Source organism: Rhineura floridana, chromosome 1 (assembly GCF_030035675.1).
Source record: "Rhineura floridana isolate rRhiFlo1 chromosome 1, rRhiFlo1.hap2, whole genome shotgun sequence".
Taxonomy (NCBI): Eukaryota; Metazoa; Chordata; class Lepidosauria; order Squamata; family Rhineuridae; genus Rhineura; species Rhineura floridana.
In genome coordinates, this window is record NC_084480.1 from 188,480,786 (window position 1) to 188,500,876 (window position 20,091).

The following is a 20,091-nucleotide window of genomic DNA, read 5'->3' on the forward strand; positions in this document are numbered from 1 at the left end:
TCTCCTTTCCCATAGCAATCAGCAGAGAGGTCCTGCTGCACTAACACTCTAACAGTACTGGATCATAACCACTGAAACCAGATTGCTTTATAGTGGTTGTTATATAGAGTTTCAAAATAGTTTTCTGTTACTTAGCTGCTCTTTTCACACAATGGCTGTTTTGTGGTGTCAACTGAAAGCTTCTATGGGACAGTTCATCTTCCATAACAGAGTTTCTGGCAGAGTTGCATAACTAGCAGCTTGCGTGAGCAGTGTGATAGTAGAGAAGGAAAGCCTCACAAAGTCCTGTGACAACTTCCTTGAATGAAAAATGTGCTCTAAAACTAGAAATCCCTTCTCATAGTAGTTGGAGTGTGGTGGTTCCACAACCACCGAATATGCATACACCTGTAGGTTCCTGACATCCTCAGAAGCCAGAAAACCTGTATGTAAAGCAAATTATGTGACAGTTGGGCCAATTCACATGTTTAGTGTTATGTTTATAAACAAAGCCTTAGACTCAAGCACTTCCCTTTTCCTCCTCCCATGCAGCAGGGAGAAGGAATAAACCAGGATTCAGCTTCCACATTTCCTGGAAAGTTAAACTGAACAATGATTTATTTCTCCCCTTGACTATGTGGGAGAAGGAGGGAGGGGAGCTCTGTTTGGGCCCACAGAGACTCATCCATGTAACACTAAATTGTGGTTTAGCATCGCATGCAAACCAGGCCAGTATATGAAGTATAACTTGAATGTGTTTTTTTCACAACTAATTTAATAAAGAAATATAATTTTTCAAATCTAATACTATAAATGGGCACAACCAGGTTTGCTTCATGCCTCCTTCATACATGGAGTTGACTAGTATAGAGATCACTTTTTAAAAAAATCTGCTCTGTTCTTATATACCAAAACAAGTAGCTTATTTTATCTTAAAGGCTTCCAGTATTGAGAATAAACAAGACTGGATCAAGCATATCAGAGAAGTTATACAGGAAAGAACAATTCATCTCAAGGGAGCATTAAAAGAGCCAATTCACATCCCCAAAACTGCACCAACAACAAAACAGAAGGGAAGAAGGTTAGTAATTGCAGAGAATGCCATGGTATACGTTTACAGCATGTCATTCATGAAACATGTTTTAAATGTGAGGTTGAACTCTTTGGGAAACAGTTATTTTTTGATGTTGCTGGTCTAGGTCCCAGCACTGAATTGTAACTTCTTCAGAATCTTGAATGCTTGCATTACTTTGTTGCATGCTGCTCTGACCCTTATTTTATAAGATGTTGTGCTTGGCTTTTCAAGAAATGGACATGTCAGATATACTAAACAAAACAAGAAATCCTTGACTTCTTGTACGAAAATGCATATTATAGTAAGCTGCAGCCACCAAATGTCTGACTATCTGAATGTCTGCTTTTATACATTGAGCTAAGTATTGATAGCCTCTTACACAAAGAATGCTTTCCCAGCTATTGATTCAACTTTTTATATTTCCAGAGATGGAGAAGACTTGGATAGTCAAGGAGATGGAAGCAGTCAGCCTGATACTATTTCAATTGCGTCACGAACCTCTCAGAATACACTAGACAGTGATAAGGTAAGACAAAAATATACTTAGATTTTTGGTAAAAGATTGCTCAATTCCTTTTGCTAGAGTTACTGGCAAGCAATTGTTGTGACTGCGAATACCTCTTCATATATGGGAATCATGCATGTGTTTTTTACCAGTGAGTCAAAATGTCACATGAATGGGCCCACAGAACATGAAGACTAGAAATCTGAGCTTCATTTATCTAAGAAATGAATTGTATGTTTTACTTGCTTTTGTATCCTGCTCTTCCTCCAAGAAACTGACAGCCACATGCATATGGTTCCCACATGTTCCCCTGTCCAGACACTGCTCATGGCCAGGTCCCCTTAGTTTCAACAGACAAAACCATGTAATATACCTTCAAGCCATTCCCAGGGCCAAGATAATGACCTGTGCAAAAAGACTGTAGGTACTTCTTTTTAATATGTCTCATGGATGCTTTCAGTGAGACCTATAAAATATAAGTGATATTTTTACATTCTTCAATAAATACATTCCTACTTGTTTTGAGTTCTTAACCTAGTATGTGCACTTTTTGGTGTCTTCACCAGAAACAACTTCTCCTTCGTAGAATTTACCTCAAGAAATGATTAGGAGCTGCAACATTTATTTTGTACTATATAATTGAAAGCTTTGAAGATGTGAATCAGCAGACCTGATCTATAGCTTTTAAAAACCTCCCAGGCATTCTCCTCTTCTCTCCCACAACCCCACCCGGCAAGGAGGTTATTACTGATCTGCCCTCCCTGCTTGAAAAGGGAGAGACTTGGAATGTATGGTTTAATTCTGTCAGCTGACCCAATTCATGCCATTCATGGATGCTGAGGCTGCCCAGAGCTGGGTAGTCTCCCACCTGAGAAGTAAACTTTATTCTGCCTTCCAGTATTTTAGCCAGTAAGTAGAACAGTATTGAGATTACTGATGAGTGGTTTTTTTAAAAAAATTAAATTAGTATGTTATTACAGTAATGTAATACAAATTTAACTTTTAAATTAAACATACTGGATGGAAGTCTAGCAAATCTGTCATCTGAACTTCACAGTACAAGTATCTTATAGTTATCTAATCTGGCATCATCGTGCAGGAGGGAAGGTGAGATTTTTCTGAGAACACAGATGTCAAAGTATCAGTTCTGTGTAGGAGAAACTTCTGTTTAGTTTTCAGCTGATGATAGGACCAGTAGAGGGTGCTGTGACAGGATAAATTTAGGGCCTTCAGAAAAAGCTTCCCATTTTTCATAGAAAGTAAAGTTGCTCTCCATATCCTTAGGAGCGCTGGATAAAACTTTGGCCCTAAAACATGTCATAACAAAGACTTTTAAGAAAGGGCCTTTCTATATTTTATGTGTGTAGTTTTTCAAACTGGTTTGCGTAACTGCTTATCCTGAAATCGTACTCCTTTAACTCCCTATTGTTGTACAAGTAGGGGGCAAATAAAAGACTCCAGTAACTTGAGAGACAATATCCTCCTGATAAAAGCAGGGGCTCAACATTTTAAGCTTGAGCAGGTAAACAGCACATTGTTATTTCTGTTCTTCTTAGCTGAGTGAGGTACAGAGGTCTTGATGTGCACATCTAGGATAGTAAATCAGTGCTGCGTGGCTGCAGCTGGTTACCTTCTCAGGACAGCTGTGTATAACAGAGCTAACATACCTGAAGGTTATTTGAATAGTTTGCATCCTGTTGTGATACAAAATATTTCTATCAAAATATTTCTATCAAACTTTAAAAAGCAGGGAAATTGGGAAGCTGTAGTGAATGCACCAGGGGAGCAGGAGATCTTACCTCCTCTGAGATATGGTACTGCCCTACACATTTGTCAAAATGCAAACACAATTTAGGTTGATCTTTCAAAGTCCAATCCACTTCCTGTGTAGCTTGGAAGAAGCTGGAAATGTGCTTCTGAGCATATGGTGAGTGGTGGCAACACCTGCCATCTCCAAAGATGGAGAATTACATTATTGTATATTCTTACTTTCCTTCTTTTCTGTGTTACTACTGTTTCTACAGAGAATCAAACATAGAAAATTATATTTCTCTCATTATTCATCCTAGAAATCTGTGTCAAATTTATTTTTATTAATTTCAAAGCCTTTTTATTGGTCAGTGTCATAGGATGGTGAAGACAGCCTTTTGTATTTCAAATTGTTGGTTATGCTCTAGTTCTCTTTTGGGCGCATTAACAGTTGAATCTGAAACTGCAGTTTGATGTAAAATCAGACTGATTACAATATGTTCCTACTTAAGCACTGACTCTTTGTTGTTGTTATGTGCCTTCAAGTCGACCACAACTTATGGCTACCCTATGAATCAGCGACCTCCAAAAGCATCTGTCGTGAACCACCCTGTTCAGAACAAACTTAGCCTGCCCAAAATGGATGTTTTCAGCCTGCTATACTTAAACTACTCCACTTAAGGAAAGGTGGGCATAGTCAATTAAAAACATAGAGCACACCTAGAATTTTGCTAGAATATATTTCACCTCCCACTATTTTATCTTGTGGAAACTGAGACACTCCTCATGTCCATTAGAAACTATTCTGCAGAACAGTCAATGCCATTATTCCACAATTGTTTTTGGAACTTTTTTTATTGTTACAAAGTGTTGCTGTACTTCACATATTCACAGAAACAGAAGCAAAAGAGAATGATTTACTATAGGAAACTTCACTAAAATTGCAAAGTAAATCAAACATATTTAGAGTGACTATCTGAACTATATCATCTGTTTTAATATTGTTGCTTCCTCCCTGCTCAAACAAGATCAGCACAGCATGTCTTGTTTCTGTTATTTGGGCTGATTGCAGGTGTTGCCACCACTCCCTATATGCTCAGAGGTACATGTTACCAAATTCTTGCAAGCTACACAGGAAGTGGATTGGACTGTGGAAGACCAACCCAAATGGTGTTTGCATTTTGACAAATGTGTAGGGCAGTACAATATCTCAGAGAGGAGGTCAGGTCTTCTGCTCGCCTCGTGCATTCACTATAGCTTCCCAATTTCCCTGCTTTTTAAAGTTCGATAGAAATAGCTATGGGCTATAGGTACATTCTTAAACCACAAGGTTTTTTGCCTAGTAGTGAATTTCTCTACTTTTTAATCCAGGAGGTAAGAAATGGGATCCTTTGCAAGTTTGCTGAGAATGGATTGATCATTCACATGCTTATTGAGTTCAGTGGGATTTACTCCCCTGAAATCAAACTTAGAATAGGTGAAACTGACAACAGAGGGTGGGGAGAGGAGGAGAGGGAGAGAGTAAGCAAGAGGGGGTGGGGGAGGGCAGGTCTGATCATTTGCATATTTATTGATTTCAGTAGGATTTACTACCGTGCAATCATGCGTAGGACAGGTAAAACTGACCTTGGGGGAGGGAGGCCTGGAGTGGGCAGGGGAGGAGGAAGGAGGAAGAGGGGAGGGGAGGAAGAAGGGAGGAAGGAGGAGGAGAGGGGAAGGAGGGGAAAGGCAGGTCTGATCATTCACATGCTTATTGAGTTCAGTGGGATTTATTCCTGTGCAATCATGGCTAGGATAGGTAAAACTGACCATGGGGTGGACAGGGGAGCAGAAGGAGGGGGAGGGAGAAGGAGGATTTGAAGAGGAGGGGTGAAGGGAGGGGGAGGGAAGGGGCAAAAGGGAGATGATGGGAGGGAGGAGGAGGGGAGGGCAGGTTTGATTATTTGCATGCTTATTGAGTTCAATGGGATTTACTCCCATGCAATCATGCGTAGGATGGGTAAAATTGACCATGGGGGGGAGGGGAGGAGAAGGAGGGGATGGGGAGGGGAAGGCAGGGGTGAAGGAAGGGGGAGGGAGGGGATAAGAGAGAGGAGGAGGGGAGGGCAGGTTTGATCATTTGCATGTTTTTTTAGTTCAGTGGGATTTACTCCCGTGCAATCATGCTTAGGATAGCTGAAACTGACCTGGGGGAGGGGCAGGAAGGGGAGGGGAAGGGGAGGAGATTGGATGGGTGGGCACTTGGCAAAGGGGAAACCCCTTTCGTTTCCAAAAGGAAAACAATGTGATCAGTATCATTCTTTTTCAGGGTTTTCCCCACCTTTTTATTCTACAGCAGGCATATGTAGTCTCCTACGCAAATTTAAACCAAAGCTGTCCATAGCTACATCACACCAGACCTTTATTTCACTTTAGACAGTCATGGCTTCTCCAAAATTATCCTGGGAAGTGTAGTTAATGAAGGGTGGTGAGAGATGCTAGGAGATGCCCTGTTCCCTCACAGAGCTTCAATCAGAGCGACTGTTAAATCACTCTTGCCACTGGAGCTCTGTCAGGGGAATAGGAGTCTCCTCTCAGCACCCTTCACAAACTACACTTCCCAGGATTCTTTGGGGGAAGCCATGACTATCTAAAGTGAAATACATAAAGGTCTGGTGTGGGTGTGGCTCCTTGATTAGGCAAGCCCAGCAGCTGTGAGTCTGGCTTTTAGAGTACTGACAGTTGCTTCTTACTGAGCATGCCCAGCCTTATCATTGAGTTCAATGCTAAATTTCTTAAATTAATTAAAAATCAGCCAGGAATTTTTTTAAATTTTAAACTGCAGAAGATGACGGTCAGTATGGGGCAAAGTCAGTAATAGGGCCACAGGTACTCTGTGAACATGGCTGATTTTTGATTAATTTCAAGAAATTATGAGAACTCAGACAGAAAAAAGTCCAAAAGGGCTCTGGTTTTTGTCTCTCTCTTTTTACACTCTGAACTCTCGATTCTCTCTGACTGTTTTGTGTATTGCCATGAAAACCTAGAGATGTCGTTAAGCAAGCGTTTCTGAGTTCAGGACTATACTTTTTTTAAGTTTTGTTTTGAAGTGAGCTTATGGGAAGCATCAGAATGGCATGGGAGTATTTTCAATTTAACATTGCGGAATGTGAAAAATCCACACTAGCTATAATATACAGCCACTATTGTGGCTGTATAATAACCAAGCTGCTAGAAATTGTATGCACTTTATTTTTAATGAAAAAATCTTGTACACTTTGTTTTATACCATTATATCTGATTTATGTTGATACGTTTTAAAATAAATTACCATGTTTATATTATCACAATTAATTGTCTACTTTGAGCATATTTGTATAGAAAAAGGGCATACTAGTTGAAATAACAAATAAATAAATAAGTTTCTTAAAAGCTAGAAAAATGGGATGTTTACTAATTTAAGAAACATTGTTTAAGGTATCATACAATAATGTATACATAAAATTACTTACAATTATTATAATAGATTTTAAGCACTTTAAGAGACATTAAAATTCCCTCAGAAATGCATCCAACTATTTTCAGGCCCACTAATGGGACTGCCCTGATCAGGCTACATGCTTAGTTCCTTCAGCAAGGTGGCAAATTCTTTTAAAGCCCAAGACTGATTCTGCTTATTAGTTTAGCTATTGTGTGGCTGGAAGTATTTCACTGCTGTTTTATTTATTGTGTAGCTGTTCTTCTGTTTTCTCTCCTCCCTCCCTTTTTTGTCTTTATCATGACTGCTTTGATGTTTTATGAAACTTTGAATGCCATCTGCGGCAGAAACACAGCCTACAAACTTTGTAGATTCAGTGAGATGCTGGGAGGGCTGAGGCATGGATCTGTGGGTGGTGGATTAAAATGAACTGTTCACCATATACTAATTTGAGGCATGAGTTTGGTAGTAAAATGACAGCATCATTCAAAGGGTAATGATGCTTGCTGCCAAGTAATTGGCTACTCATTCTGTCACTTTTTTGAAACGGTTTTTGTGACTTCTCTGATATGTTCCCCTATGCCCTTATGAAACTGGGATTTTCACTCGTGGATGTTCTTTAAATCATGAAGAGCAATGTATCTTGGCTAATGTGTATATTCAGAAAGAAAAAGGAGGTCTCAGCCGCCTTGAAATTGCTATTTGTTGCAAACTGTTAGGCTTGTTGGAGGGCTGGGGCAGTGGTTACTTAGATTCCCTCTACCTGTGCTGACGAGGGCAGCATCCAAGAAGTGCTTCTGCCAGCATAAGAACTTTTGGTTACTCTATGAACTCTCCCCCCCTTTCCTTTACCTCTTCTATCCTCCGTGGGCCCCCTAAATGTGTTCTGGTGGTTCCTCCAACCCCCCAGATTGGAGAGGACATGTGGGGATAGGAGGGGGAGGAGAGGCTCCATTGTGCAAGCAGAAATCCTGGTGCTAGCAGAATCACTTCACTGAATACTGCCCTATGATGTGACGGTAGCGGTGCACATGACTGCTCCATCCATTCTTGGGAATTAATTCCTCCTTCTTGCCTTCACCACAGTTAAGGGATAAAATGGCACAGCCAGTGTGGTGTAGAGGTTAGAGCAGCCTTTCCCAACCGGTGTGCCTCCAGATGTTGTTGGACCACAAGTCCCATCAGCCTCAGCCATTGGCAATGCTGGCTGCGGCTGATGGGAGTTGTGGTCCAACAACATCTGGAGGCACACTGGTTGGGAAAGGTTGGATTAAGGTGTTGGACTACGACCTGGGAGACCGGGGTTCGAATCCCCACACAGCCATGAAGCTCACTGGGTGACCTTGGGCCAGTCACTGCCTCTCAGCCTCAGAGGGAGGCAATAGTAAACCACCTCTAAATACCGTTTACCATGAAAACCCTATTCATAGAGTCGCCATAAGTCAGAATCGACTTGATGGCAGTCCATTTCATATTTTTTTTCAGCCTAACTGTGGTTAACACTAGCTAGGGTTTCACAGTTTAGCATTGGTTCCTAATTCTGGTTAAAAACATGCCTTCATTTGTCAACCCAGAAGGCAGAATTAGAAATATTCTAAGAGCCAGAGGGATGCAGCTAGTTTCTACATCATTTTCTGAAAATAGCAGATGCTCAAATATATTTAAGTCTTTCTCTCCAATTAACATGCAAATAAAAAGAGATAGATATTCAACAAACGGTAGTGAGGAAACTGATTGTTTACAGAGCTTTGGGGTCTAGCAACAGCCCACCATACCCTATAATTGTCCTAGTATAAGTTTCTTTACAGTTATCCTGTTTGTTACTGTTTGGTCCACTGTGCATGTGTGTGAGGGGTGTGTGTGGCCAACTTCCACAGTGTGGTTGGCTGAACTAGAATTTTATTCTTGTCTGGTTGCCAAAAGGGGGGGCTATTCAGTCCTAGTCCTACTCAGAGTAGACCCATTAAAGTTAGTGGACCTGACTAACTTAGATTAATTAATGTCAGTGGGTCTACTCTGAGTAGGATTTAGTTGAACACAACCCAAGATTTTGAAATCAGGAGAAAGGGGGGGTGATACGTTTTAGTGTTGTTTTCCTACTGCCTCTGTGCTTTTAAGAAAAAAAACCTCAGGTGCCCTTCAGAGGGGAAACCCTCTGCATGTGCTCAGAAACACTTGAGGTGCCATGATATTTCTTTTTATACAAGTTGGCAGTCCCTTGGATATGTTCACTCTTACTGCTAGCAATGGGGGCACTTCCTCATATCTGTATGGGAAAATGCCGTGAGAAAAGGCTCCTTCCCCCACTGTTTGCAGTAAAGTGTTTGCATCCTAACCGAAAGTCAGAGTGTGCATTGCGAGGGGAATGAAATTGGGCTGTTAATGAAGAGAGTGGGGACTTGATAAAGCTGTATAAGAATATGCATGTTGTGGAGAAAGTGGATTGAGAGGATGTTTCTCCCTCGATCATAATACTAGAACTTGGGACCATCCGATGAAGTTGAATATTGGAAAATTCAGGACAGAGAAGTAATGGCCACCATCTTAGAAGACTTTAAAATGGGATTGGATAAATTCATAGAAGATAAGGCTGTCTGTGGCTACTAGCCATGATGACTGTGTGCTGCCTCCTGTATCAGATCCAGAAGGCCCCTGAATGCCAGTTGCTGGGGAGCATAGGTGGAGAGAGTGCTGCTGTGCTCATGCCCTGCGTGCAGTCTTCTGATAGGCACCTGGTTGCCTGTTGTGAGAGCAGGATGCCACACTAAGTGTGTCTTTGGTCTGATCCAGCAGGGCTGCTCTTATGTTCTTGCATTGCTAAATCATCAGTGGTTGATAGCAGAGAGAGATACAAATGCTGCTAACTACCTGAAAATTGCATTTCCTGAGTGGGAATCCCTGCCCTGATACATTTTTAGTGCAATCTTATTCATATTTATTCAGAAGTAAGTCCTGTTGTGCTCAGAGAGGCATACTCTCAGGTAACTATAAATGGGATTGCGGCTTCAAGGTCTGGGCCTATTAGCCCCTTAGTTCTCAGCCCTTGATAACCGAGCAATACTGTACTTCCATCTGCCCTCCCAAACAGCTCTTAGCTAAGTCATTACCCTTGGTAATGCATTGTGCAAAACAAGCTTTTATCTTTTATGGTGCTTTCCACTTTGATACAGCTTCCTCAGGAATGAGGATGATATCTCTGAGGTAACAAGACCACTTTGAAATGCGCTTCAATAAAAGGCTTTTATGAATGTGTGTTTAATTACTTTCTGTTCAGAAGACGGGTAGGAAGTAATTCCCCCCCCCCAATAGCTTCTGACAATTCCAGCGTGGTTGGCTAATTATCTTGGGAAGTTGTAAACAGGCAAAGTTTCAGGTCAAGAGGACAGGATAAAATTTATTTATTTATTTATTTATTTATTTATTTATTTGATTGATTTATATCCTGCCCTTCCTCCCAGCAGGAGCCTACAGCGGCAAACAAAAGGACTAAAAACACTTTAAAACATCATAAAAACAGACTTTAAAATACATTAAAACATCTTTAAAAACATTTTTTAAAAAGCTTCATCTAAGATACATATACTCTCTTTTCAGCTTTGAGCATAAGATGTGGAAGTGAATTGTGAAAATGTCATGAGCAACGCAGTATACAAGATACATTATTCTCCCTTGTCTTCATTCTCAATGAAAACGTATTAGCAACATGGAGGCCAATCTTTCAGTGAGAAATAGCCTTCGCTGTCTATTAAAAAGTCAAGTCATTTAGTAGCCAGAGATAGTAGGGTGTGTATTGCTCTGAAGTCTAAAGGGCTTTATTAAACATGTAAATTGAATTTCAAGAAAATCATGCAGTTAGTATATGGTTTTATTTGTAAAGCAGTCCACTGTTGAGAAGCGTAGTTTTCTTCACCTGATGCTATCATCTTGCAGCTCTAGTTGCAACATCCGATTCTCTAGTTTTTGTATATCCACTCGATGTTTCATGAGAAATTTTCCATTCAAATGAAAGACGTCATATTAATACTTGTCAAACTAGTTGAAAGTTGTCTTTCAGTTGTTGCTATGTTGTCAAGGAATATCACTGCCACAGTAAAGTTGCAGAATCTGGAATGTGAGTTCTCGTATAAAATCCAGTAGCTTGTGCAGAATTAAAAAAAAAGTATCATCTTAAAGCACATTTCTAGTTGCCCTGGGCTCCCACTAGAAGGAAGGGTGGGATATAAATCAACTAATTAAATAAATAATAAAATTAATAGTCCTTGTGATTTTAGAAAAGAAATTTGAAACGGCTTTAGGAAATCAGGAATTGGAAAATAATACTGCTCATGCAGATCTTTCCCAGTCCTGTTCTCTTGAAATTCTTTTAACCAGAGATACCAGAGATTTTCTGTGTGCACAGCATCTGCCCCAAGTCCTGTTTCCCCTTCCCATCATTGCTTTTTGTTTGTTTGTACCACATTGCTTCCTGCACTTTTGCTTTAATAATCAAGCAACAAGCTCCCATGAGGAGATGGATATGTTCCAGACACCTGAAGGTTATTTGAACCTACATCCTCCATGACAAGGCTGGTAGAGCCCAGTTTTAAATGATCCATTCAAGAGGATATTCAGAATGTTCTGTTCACAAAGTTCTTGGTTGTTGTCTTTAACGAGGCCTACATTTTGACATCTTGTGGTCAAACTCTAAATCAAAACGGCCCTTTTCTCAGACCCCTCTGGCATACAGCTGTTTTCAATTGTTTCTTACTCCTATCTGGGGAGAGCCATAACAATAAATCAGTGCCAAAAAAACTCAAGAGCTTGCCTTTCCCTCCCCCTCCTATCCCCCCCCCAAACCTCCCTTTGGCATAATTTTGAATGTACTGAGAGCAAATATATAAGAAAAGTGGGGGTGGTTGAGAAGAGCACCACAGATCACATTTTACAAGTGGGAAGGCAGCATGTGTCTAAATGTACACCTCATAACTTGAGTAGAGACTGTCCAGAGAGACCTAAGTAGGAGCACTATGATTAATTCCTGCCTGTGTCTTGACGGTTTCATGCTGATTTATTTTACTTCGTTATGAGAAACATAAGGCTTCTCTTTACCCCCACCCCAGTTGCAGAGCCAGGATTAGGAAGCAAGGCTAGCAGGCAGTGGTCGTGGGAAAGCTATGAGAGAACTCCAGACAGCCTGACCAAAGTTGTATCATACAGAGGGTGGAAAGGAAGGGAGGAATTAACCCAAATATGTTTTCATAGCAGATGCTTCTTATACTCTTCCTCCAGCGAGGCACACCATTGTACTAAACGACCAAAGACACATCTTCACAGAATTTTCTGTGCCTTCAGTTTAGTGTCAGAGTACTAAATGGGAAAGAGCGCAGTAGGGAGTCCATCAGACGTAAAAGAAGCTGGCCCAGTAACTGAGTGTGTATGTGCGTTTCAGAAGTGAAACCAAGTGGTTTAACAGGCAATTTGTACTGGAATTTAGGAAAGGTAAAGGGGCTGCTTCATAACAAACTGTGTAACTCGTTCATATAGTTGTATCAGCAGCTACATTTGCCATGATAAACTTACTGTTATATGTCACATTTGTCACTGTACTTATTGACTCTGAGATGTTGCCTCCCTCTCACTGTTAGAAGAGGTAATTACAACAGAAAGCATTGTCCTCCAAAAGTGCTTAATATTCAAAAGAAGAAGCCCCTTTTTATGTGCTAATGGTAGAAGACTAAGGCATGTACACATGACCCCCTCCATGCCTTAAGTACAAGCACAGGGAGCTGCATGTGCTAGTCTTGCCACACACCACTGCCATATTCCCCCAGCACGTGTCTGTTAGATATTCGGAAAGGTTCTCCATGGGTACAGTTAATTTTACAATATTAGAACGTCGCTGAGAATTGCCTTTTGCCCCTATATGTTTGAGTTGTTTTGGAACACTATGTTAGAAATATGTCAAGATGTCAACAGAATTCATAAATGTACATTACTGAAATTTCTCTGTTTTGTTGGCTTCCTCTGCAGTTGTCTGGTGGGTGTGAGTTGACAGTGGTCATCCATGATTTCACAGCATGCAACAGCAACGAACTGACAATCCGTCGTGGTCAGACAGTGGAGGTTCTAGAGCGGCCACATGATAAACCTGACTGGTGCCTAGTACGAACCACTGATCGGTCCCCAGCTGCAGAAGGGCTTGTACCGTGTGGGTCTCTCTGCATTGCCCACTCTCGAAGCAGTATGGAGATGGAGGGCATCTTTAACCACAAAGGTAGGAGAGTAAGGGTTTAAAGTAAACTGCCCTTTTCTTTCCCCATGCTTTTGTTTAACAGTGCTCTAGTTAGGGCTTTGGAAATTGATGCCCCACTTGGGACTAAAGGGGGGTTAATTCCTGTTAATTGGCCTTCACAGAAGGGTCTCAATCCCATTTAGGGTTGTGAATTCTGAGTAATCAATGTGAAATGGAGCTCCACATAATAGTTGTTGTTTATACTGAGTCTTTCAGTGGCTCCATGGGGGAGTGGGACATGGTCCATATTTTCTATATTCATTGAATAGCCCTATCCTGAGTAGTTGGAGAATTGCAGAACTTACCACATAGGTTTTCAAAAAATTGCAATACTTCCACACAACTCCCAATGGTAAAAGCACGATTATGAATTCATCTGTTTATTGCCATATAGCTAGATGATCAGAGGTCTATAAATCTAGGTCCCACTAGCAGCTGGTAAGATCCCCTCCCCCAGTTTTTCACTGAATTGTGGAGAAGGAGGGAAGGGTCTCTTCATTGGCATGATTGACATGGCACAGTAAGCCAAACCTCGGCTTTGTGAGACCATGTGGGCTCCCACTTTGCTCCTCCACTGTGCTTTTTGCTGCCACACCAAAGTAAATGAAGCCAGGGTTTGGCTTAACATGTTGTCTGAGCCAGGGCTCATGGATAAGTTCTCTCTTCACTAACCACAAACTGCAACCAAGGATTGTTCTTAGTTATAGTTTGCAGTTAGTGAGGAGGGAGCTTAACCACAAGACATATATGGTTAAGATCTAGCCTTCATGACGCACTAAGCCAAACCTTGGTTTAGCTTGGCACAGTAGCCACAAAGACCATGAAGGAGCTAAGCAGCTGTACGTTCTTCTTCAGAAGCCCATGCGGTCTCACTAGGCTAAGGTTTGGCTTAATGTATCATGCAAACCAGGCCACTGTGTCAGGAATGGGAAAGCAGCCCTGCCTCATCAATGTCCACATTGCACAGAGAGAACTTTGGGAGGTAAGCAAGGGACCAAGACTTGTGCTGGTCTTTGGAGAAGGCAGAAACTGTGAAAGAGCTTTGTGTTGCTTTTCTCCAAAGGTTAGTATAAAGTGAAAGAGACTCCCACCCGCCCCTCTGAGTGTACCAAAGAACTTGAGGGGAGTACTGCTGGGGTTGCCAACCTTTTTGGACCAGAGAGCACATGTCAAATTTTGAGAGAGTGCCCTGGCTCAACCCCTCAGAATCAGACTCAGGATTGCTGACATACTTTTCTCCATTATTTTTGATGCGAAACATAACTCTAGAGCGATCACACAGGTCTCTACATGGCATAGCTACTCAAGGTAAGACATTGTCACAACAATTTGACATGTCCCCTGAGACCACTTAAGTAGACTTGGAGCGGGCTTGCTGCTTGCCCCAAAACTCCCGGATTTGGACTGGGACAGCAAATGGGCACTGCTACAGACAGGCTGGTGAGCAGGCTCAGTCTGATTGCACCTGAGCAGCTGGTGGTGCATCGTTGATGATGGGGGGGGGGAGAGACACTTCAACCAGTTCTTCCCCAGTCTCCTCCTGCGGCTGTGAGTCTGACTCTCCTGCAGGCAAAGCGGGAGGCAAATCTGGAGGAAGCGCAAGGTTGGATGATGTGGAGAATGGGGCGTTCACCATCAGTCACCATCTCATCTGTTGCAGGCAGTGTCTCAGGTGTGGGGCTGTTACTGACCAGGCTACTGAAGTCTTCTCATATTTCAATCCCCTCCCATTGCAGACCACTAGACCCCTTCCCCAGATCCCAGTCCTCCTCCTGCTGCCCACTTTGCCAGGAGTTCTAGACAGAGTTCATGGCAGAGAGTGCTGGGGGCACCAGTCACAAAATGGCTTCCATGGGGATGTGGCATAACAAAATTAGAGAGTAATCATGATGAAGCTTTTCTAATAATTGTATTGCCATACTAGAAAAGGCTTGACCTGTGGAATTTCTGCCTGCCATACATCTGTCAAAGGCAGAAGAAACCTGGTTTTCCCCTGGTGCCTTCCAGAAATCAAAGCCTAGGCTGCCGTCCTGTACTCACTTTCCTGGAAGTAAACACCATTAAAAACAAAGAGACTTGTTTCTGCATAAACATGTATACCATTGTTCTGTAAGTTAACTATACATTGAATTCTTAAAGAGTGCCTGGTCTTTAGCGCCTGCAAAGCAAGTGACATGCCTAAGCCTCTTTATAAAGTTTTCACATTTGCATTTGGAGTGGAGGGGGATTCCTTAACAGTCACCCACACTTGTTGTGTAGTCTTTGCCGAAAATAACTCCTGGGCACTACCTGAATTTGTCAAACCCAGTACAGGAAAGATGCATCTTGGTTGCTAGGGGAAAAGGAAAGGCAATCTATGGAGATCCCAAGGACTGCAAGAAAAGACAGATGCAGGAAAAGTGCACTAAAAGGGAGGGCAAAACAGCAACTGTTTCAGACCCCAGGGATTTACCTGTTACCCAAAGAACTCGCTTATCAATCACAGCTCTGACTTTACCCATTGGCCAATAACGCTGACAGGCAGGAGCAGCCAGGCTGGCTCATTTCACATAAATTGCTTAGAAGGGTACCAGCAGAGCTTGGAAGATTACTTTTAAAAAGTAATAAATTACAGTTACAATTAAATGGCCCCCCAAAAGTTGTAATTACCGTTACAATTACCATTGCTCTGAAAGTAACTGATTACTTTGCTTTTCCTCAAAAGTAATCGCTACAATTACATTTCAGTTACTTTTTTTAAAAAATGCCTACAAAGTGCTGGCCTTGGCTGCTGCACATCTAAGTAGCCTAAAACAAGATTAAAAATAAACACACACATACAGAGGTAGTAGAATAATTCTTTTTATCTATAAGATAGCAATTGTGGTCTCTCCGCTGGTAAGGGAGGTGGGGAGGGAGGCTGAGGCCACTACTCAGATCTTTGCACGTCAAACCAAGTGCAACCCCCCCCACTCAGCCAGCAAGCATAATCTCTCTCACTTAACCACCTCCCAGACCCTGCCCTGCCACCAACTAAGGGACACTCACTCAAGCACACATTTTCCCCTGAGATGCAAAAAAGTTAAAATACTGCAAATGCAGCACAGTAGCCAGAGAGGGTCGTGGAGGCCACTTTGTGTGCCAAGTGCAAACACAGTATTCTCTCTCTCTCTCTCTCTCTCTCTCTCTCTCTCTCTCTCTCTCTCTCTCTCTCTCTCTCTCTCTCTCTCGCACGCACGCACGCACGCACGCACGCACGCACGCACGCACGCACACACATGTCGTCCTCTTTCACCTCCACACAGTTCTTTATCTCCATTCTGCTGCTGCCTCCTTCTCCTTTATCCATGTTCTTGCCCTCTGGCTCCTTTTTCCCTCCACTCCATTCTTCATCACCACCATCCATTTTTTAAAACAATTGTTTTCTCCACTCCACCCCGTCTCACTTTCCACCTCCTCTCTCATCACCTCCTACCCATCCACAGAGCATGAGGGAAGAGCAATGCTGCACAGAAGCCCAGTTTGAGGCACATGATTTTCATCCACAAATCAGAGGAGCAGAAGACTTCCCCTGCTTCCCCCCAAAAAGTAATGCCCAAAAGTAATGCTGCAAACATTACAGTTACTCCACAAAAGTAATAAAATTACTCCTAGTTCTATTACAAACAAAATGTAAAGTAATTACAGACTTGTTTCTCAAAAAAGTAATGAATTACAAGTAATTTGTTGCTTGTAACTAATTACTTCCATGCTCTGGGTACCAGCACGTTTTGCTTTATAACTTTATTTCTTGGAGGGTAGGGGCTTACATTTTTTTAAAAAATGGAAGCTCAGCAGCTGGGCTACTTGATGGGGGCACCACTGAAGTCCTTTGTAGGTGCCATGGCACCCACAAGAGAAGGGTTTGCAACCCTTGAGGTAGGATAAGTAGTGCCAACAAATCATGGCTGTTACATCAAGACAATATTGGTGGACCCCTGTGCATGAAAGTCTCATACTTGACAGCCTGAGGGAGTTTGAAAGTTTCAGGGGAATGCCATGTGTTTAGAAAAAAACAAAAGTTATATGTGCTTGTAAAACAGGCTTACACAGCACAAACTGCTTGTTAAAGTCTGAACCATTTGTTCCAAACTTAATTGGTATAAGACATCCGTGTACTCAGAACAGTCTCAGAGTTCTGTTTAATGCATCTGTCAAACCCTTCATAACAGTTTGCCTTAGAGAGAGAATGCAGCGTTCAGATTTCCCACCACCACTACCTTTTACATGCACTGGGAAGAGCTTGCCGAGTAGTCCTAGGAAAGTAAACTGGCTTGGGACTCTTAACTTGGTATATTTTCTTCAGATAATCAAATCCTAGTAATCTTAGTATTGGGTTGCAATTGTTAAGGAAAATAAAACCTTCAAAGATGAAATAAAAAAATAAATTTTAAAGAGAGTGATTGTAGCTAAGAGACTGAGACTGTGAACCAGGAGGTCTCAGGTTGTAATGTTGCCTCCTCCTGAATTCACTGAATGGCCTTCAGCAAGTCGCTAACTCTGAGCCTCACCTGCAATATGGTGATAATACTTCCAAGGTTGTTGAAAAGATAGATGAGAACTTGTGAAGTGCTTTGAACACTCAAACCTCTCTGTATAACTGCTTCTTATTGGTGATGTTATTACTACAAAGAAAATCATTGGATTGATTTACAGCTGAATCTCAAATGGTTTCCCCCCAAAAAAGGTTAAGACCTCTTAAAATATCAGTAAACTAGAATTTTTATTACTTTGTTCTTTATCGACAAAAATATGTAAATCATACAATAGCTGGAGGCATAGTACTGTACAATATTGGCTTATAATAGTCCCCAATAGCAACCTTCGTATGAACACTGCACCAATTAATTTAGCTAGTGCACGAACACTAAATATACAATCAGTTGCAGTGCCTAGATGACACTGATGTTTATGAGATAGGCAGTTGAAAGAATTGCACAGATTTAAAAAACAACAGCATGTAGCTGGATTTGTTGATTGAGTGAAATCAGATTGTGCATGTGATATGGCAACATTTACTTCTGTCTCTTGCTAAATGCAAAAAGTAATTTCAACATTAACAGAGGATGTTTTGAAATCAGTGGGAGTCAAATGATGATGATGAAGCAGTGGTAACTGAATTGACTGCCGTTAATGAAAAATCATGGTTGATATGCCTATTCACGATAACCAAGCACCTCTCAGGTCTGGAGGGACGTGACTGGCTTATGATATCCTGATATAAATCAACTATGAATGTTTTATTCATTTCTTGTCAGATTTATACCCTGCTTTTCTGCACTCAGCATTCATGGCAGCGGACAAAATAACATATTAATACAATATAAAAAGAATTATTGAGGCAGGAGAACCACAATCGCTTTATAAGAACAATGAATTACTCAGCTATCAAGAGGGGCTTTGCATGCATTAGATTGTTTTTGCTTTGTTAAGTAACTCAGGTAATGTACACACAATTTCTCAAAACAGCTTCGTGCATTTTCTTTGTCTGTTTGTGTATTCTCCACTGTGCAAAAAGGCAAAATGTGATCACAGGGCTGCTTTGAACATTGTGGCCAGCATCCAAATGACAGTCCAACTAATTCCACATGCCTCTAGGCCACATGACCAAATTGTTTTTAATGTTATGGGGAATTTGAAAAGCAGTTTGCGATATAGCGTTTGAGGGTTCTTCTGGTTCAAGCAGGAGGAAATTCTTAAGTCCCACTGGGCACTCTTACATCTGTGGGTGAGCTCTTTAGATCCCCACCAGTTTTTCCAGAGGTGACGCAGGTGATATTTTTTTCCTATAGATTTTTTGAGGTGTGAAGGAAAACTGGAACAACAACAACAAATCCAGGAGCATTCCATCCTCTACAACAGCGGTTCCCTATCCCTACACCCGCAGACCACTGCAAAATTACTGAGGGTCTTGGCAGACCACATAATCATTTTTCTACCTGCTGTTGTATGATTTTTAATTATATTTTTATTGCTTCTTTCTTATATTGTATTGTATTTTATCACCATTTGAATTCCATATAAGAAATAAAAGAAGCAATAAAATATAATTCAGAATCAATATAAATATTTAATCTGGTCATGCCGTGGACCACCTCACTGAAGCTCATGGACAACTGATGGTCCATGGACCACAGCTTGGGAACGTCTGCTCTATAACATGCAAGTTAGCATGTTTGTGTTATAATGTAGACTTTCAACCAAATAAGATGTAGATTCTCAAGGACTTCCATGATAGCACCTTGAATGGCTTGAATGGCTTCTAATAAATTTAAAATACATAACAAGGTTACAGAAGAATGGGAGATGTGTTTTAAGTTATAATGAATCTTGGGCAAACTGTGTTGTAATTAAGTTGCATCTTTGATGTTTCAATAATGTAAAAAAAGCTTATTCTTGACCAGCATTAATTATTAAAAGGAACAGAATAATTTGGTCATGTAAGAGTATTTAGATATTATCTGTGTTGGTTTGTTCCGTACTTCTGGGGAGCCATATACTTGAGTCATAACTTTACCAATGAGTGTTTCAAGGCCAGTGTACTCAGAAGCTCAGGGCTTTGCATCCAATTATTTGATTGATTGATTGCTCAGTTGTGCAGGGTTCTGAATCATAACATTCTCTTGGCTCCATTTTGGAGCTCCTCAGAAAACATGAATTAGTTAAATGAAATTCTAATTAGTCATAAATGTGGATATGTTGATGTTTTGCTAACATATTTATCTCCCATTGTGCTAATGTCTCATTTACCTGAATCAGTTCTGGCAGTATTTGTAGAGTCAGAAAAACTGGAAGTGAGAGAGGCCAATAGAATAATTAAGATGAAGTATCAGCTGAAATGTATTCACCGCACCTGAGTGTTCCTTCATTTAACAGTTTACATTTAAGTAGTCACTTAACAACAAATGTTAAAAGGGCAAAATCCTTTATGCAGTTTTCTGAGCACCTTAAAGTAATTCCTCCCATCGGTCTCCCAACAATTTTGAAAGGGCCTTTAACAGGATAGAGCAAAGGAATCAGAGCTGTTGACTGTGTCT

At 41.2% G+C, this 20,091-nt stretch overlaps 1 protein-coding gene across 6 annotated transcripts in view; it reads left to right on the plus strand.

Annotated features, from left to right (window-relative positions):
* The window catches only part of TRIO (trio Rho guanine nucleotide exchange factor), a 279,134-nt gene that overhangs the window by 186,950 nt on the left and 72,093 nt on the right, over window positions 1–20,091 (plus strand). For all 6 annotated transcript variants that reach the window (XM_061589413.1, XM_061589410.1, XM_061589377.1 and 3 more), the window contains 3 exons: window positions 918–1,060; window positions 1,481–1,580; window positions 12,775–13,018. In XM_061589413.1, the coding sequence (XP_061445397.1) occupies window positions 918–1,060; window positions 1,481–1,580; window positions 12,775–13,018 (487 nt within the window). The remainder of the gene's footprint in view (window positions 1–917; window positions 1,061–1,480; window positions 1,581–12,774; window positions 13,019–20,091) is intronic.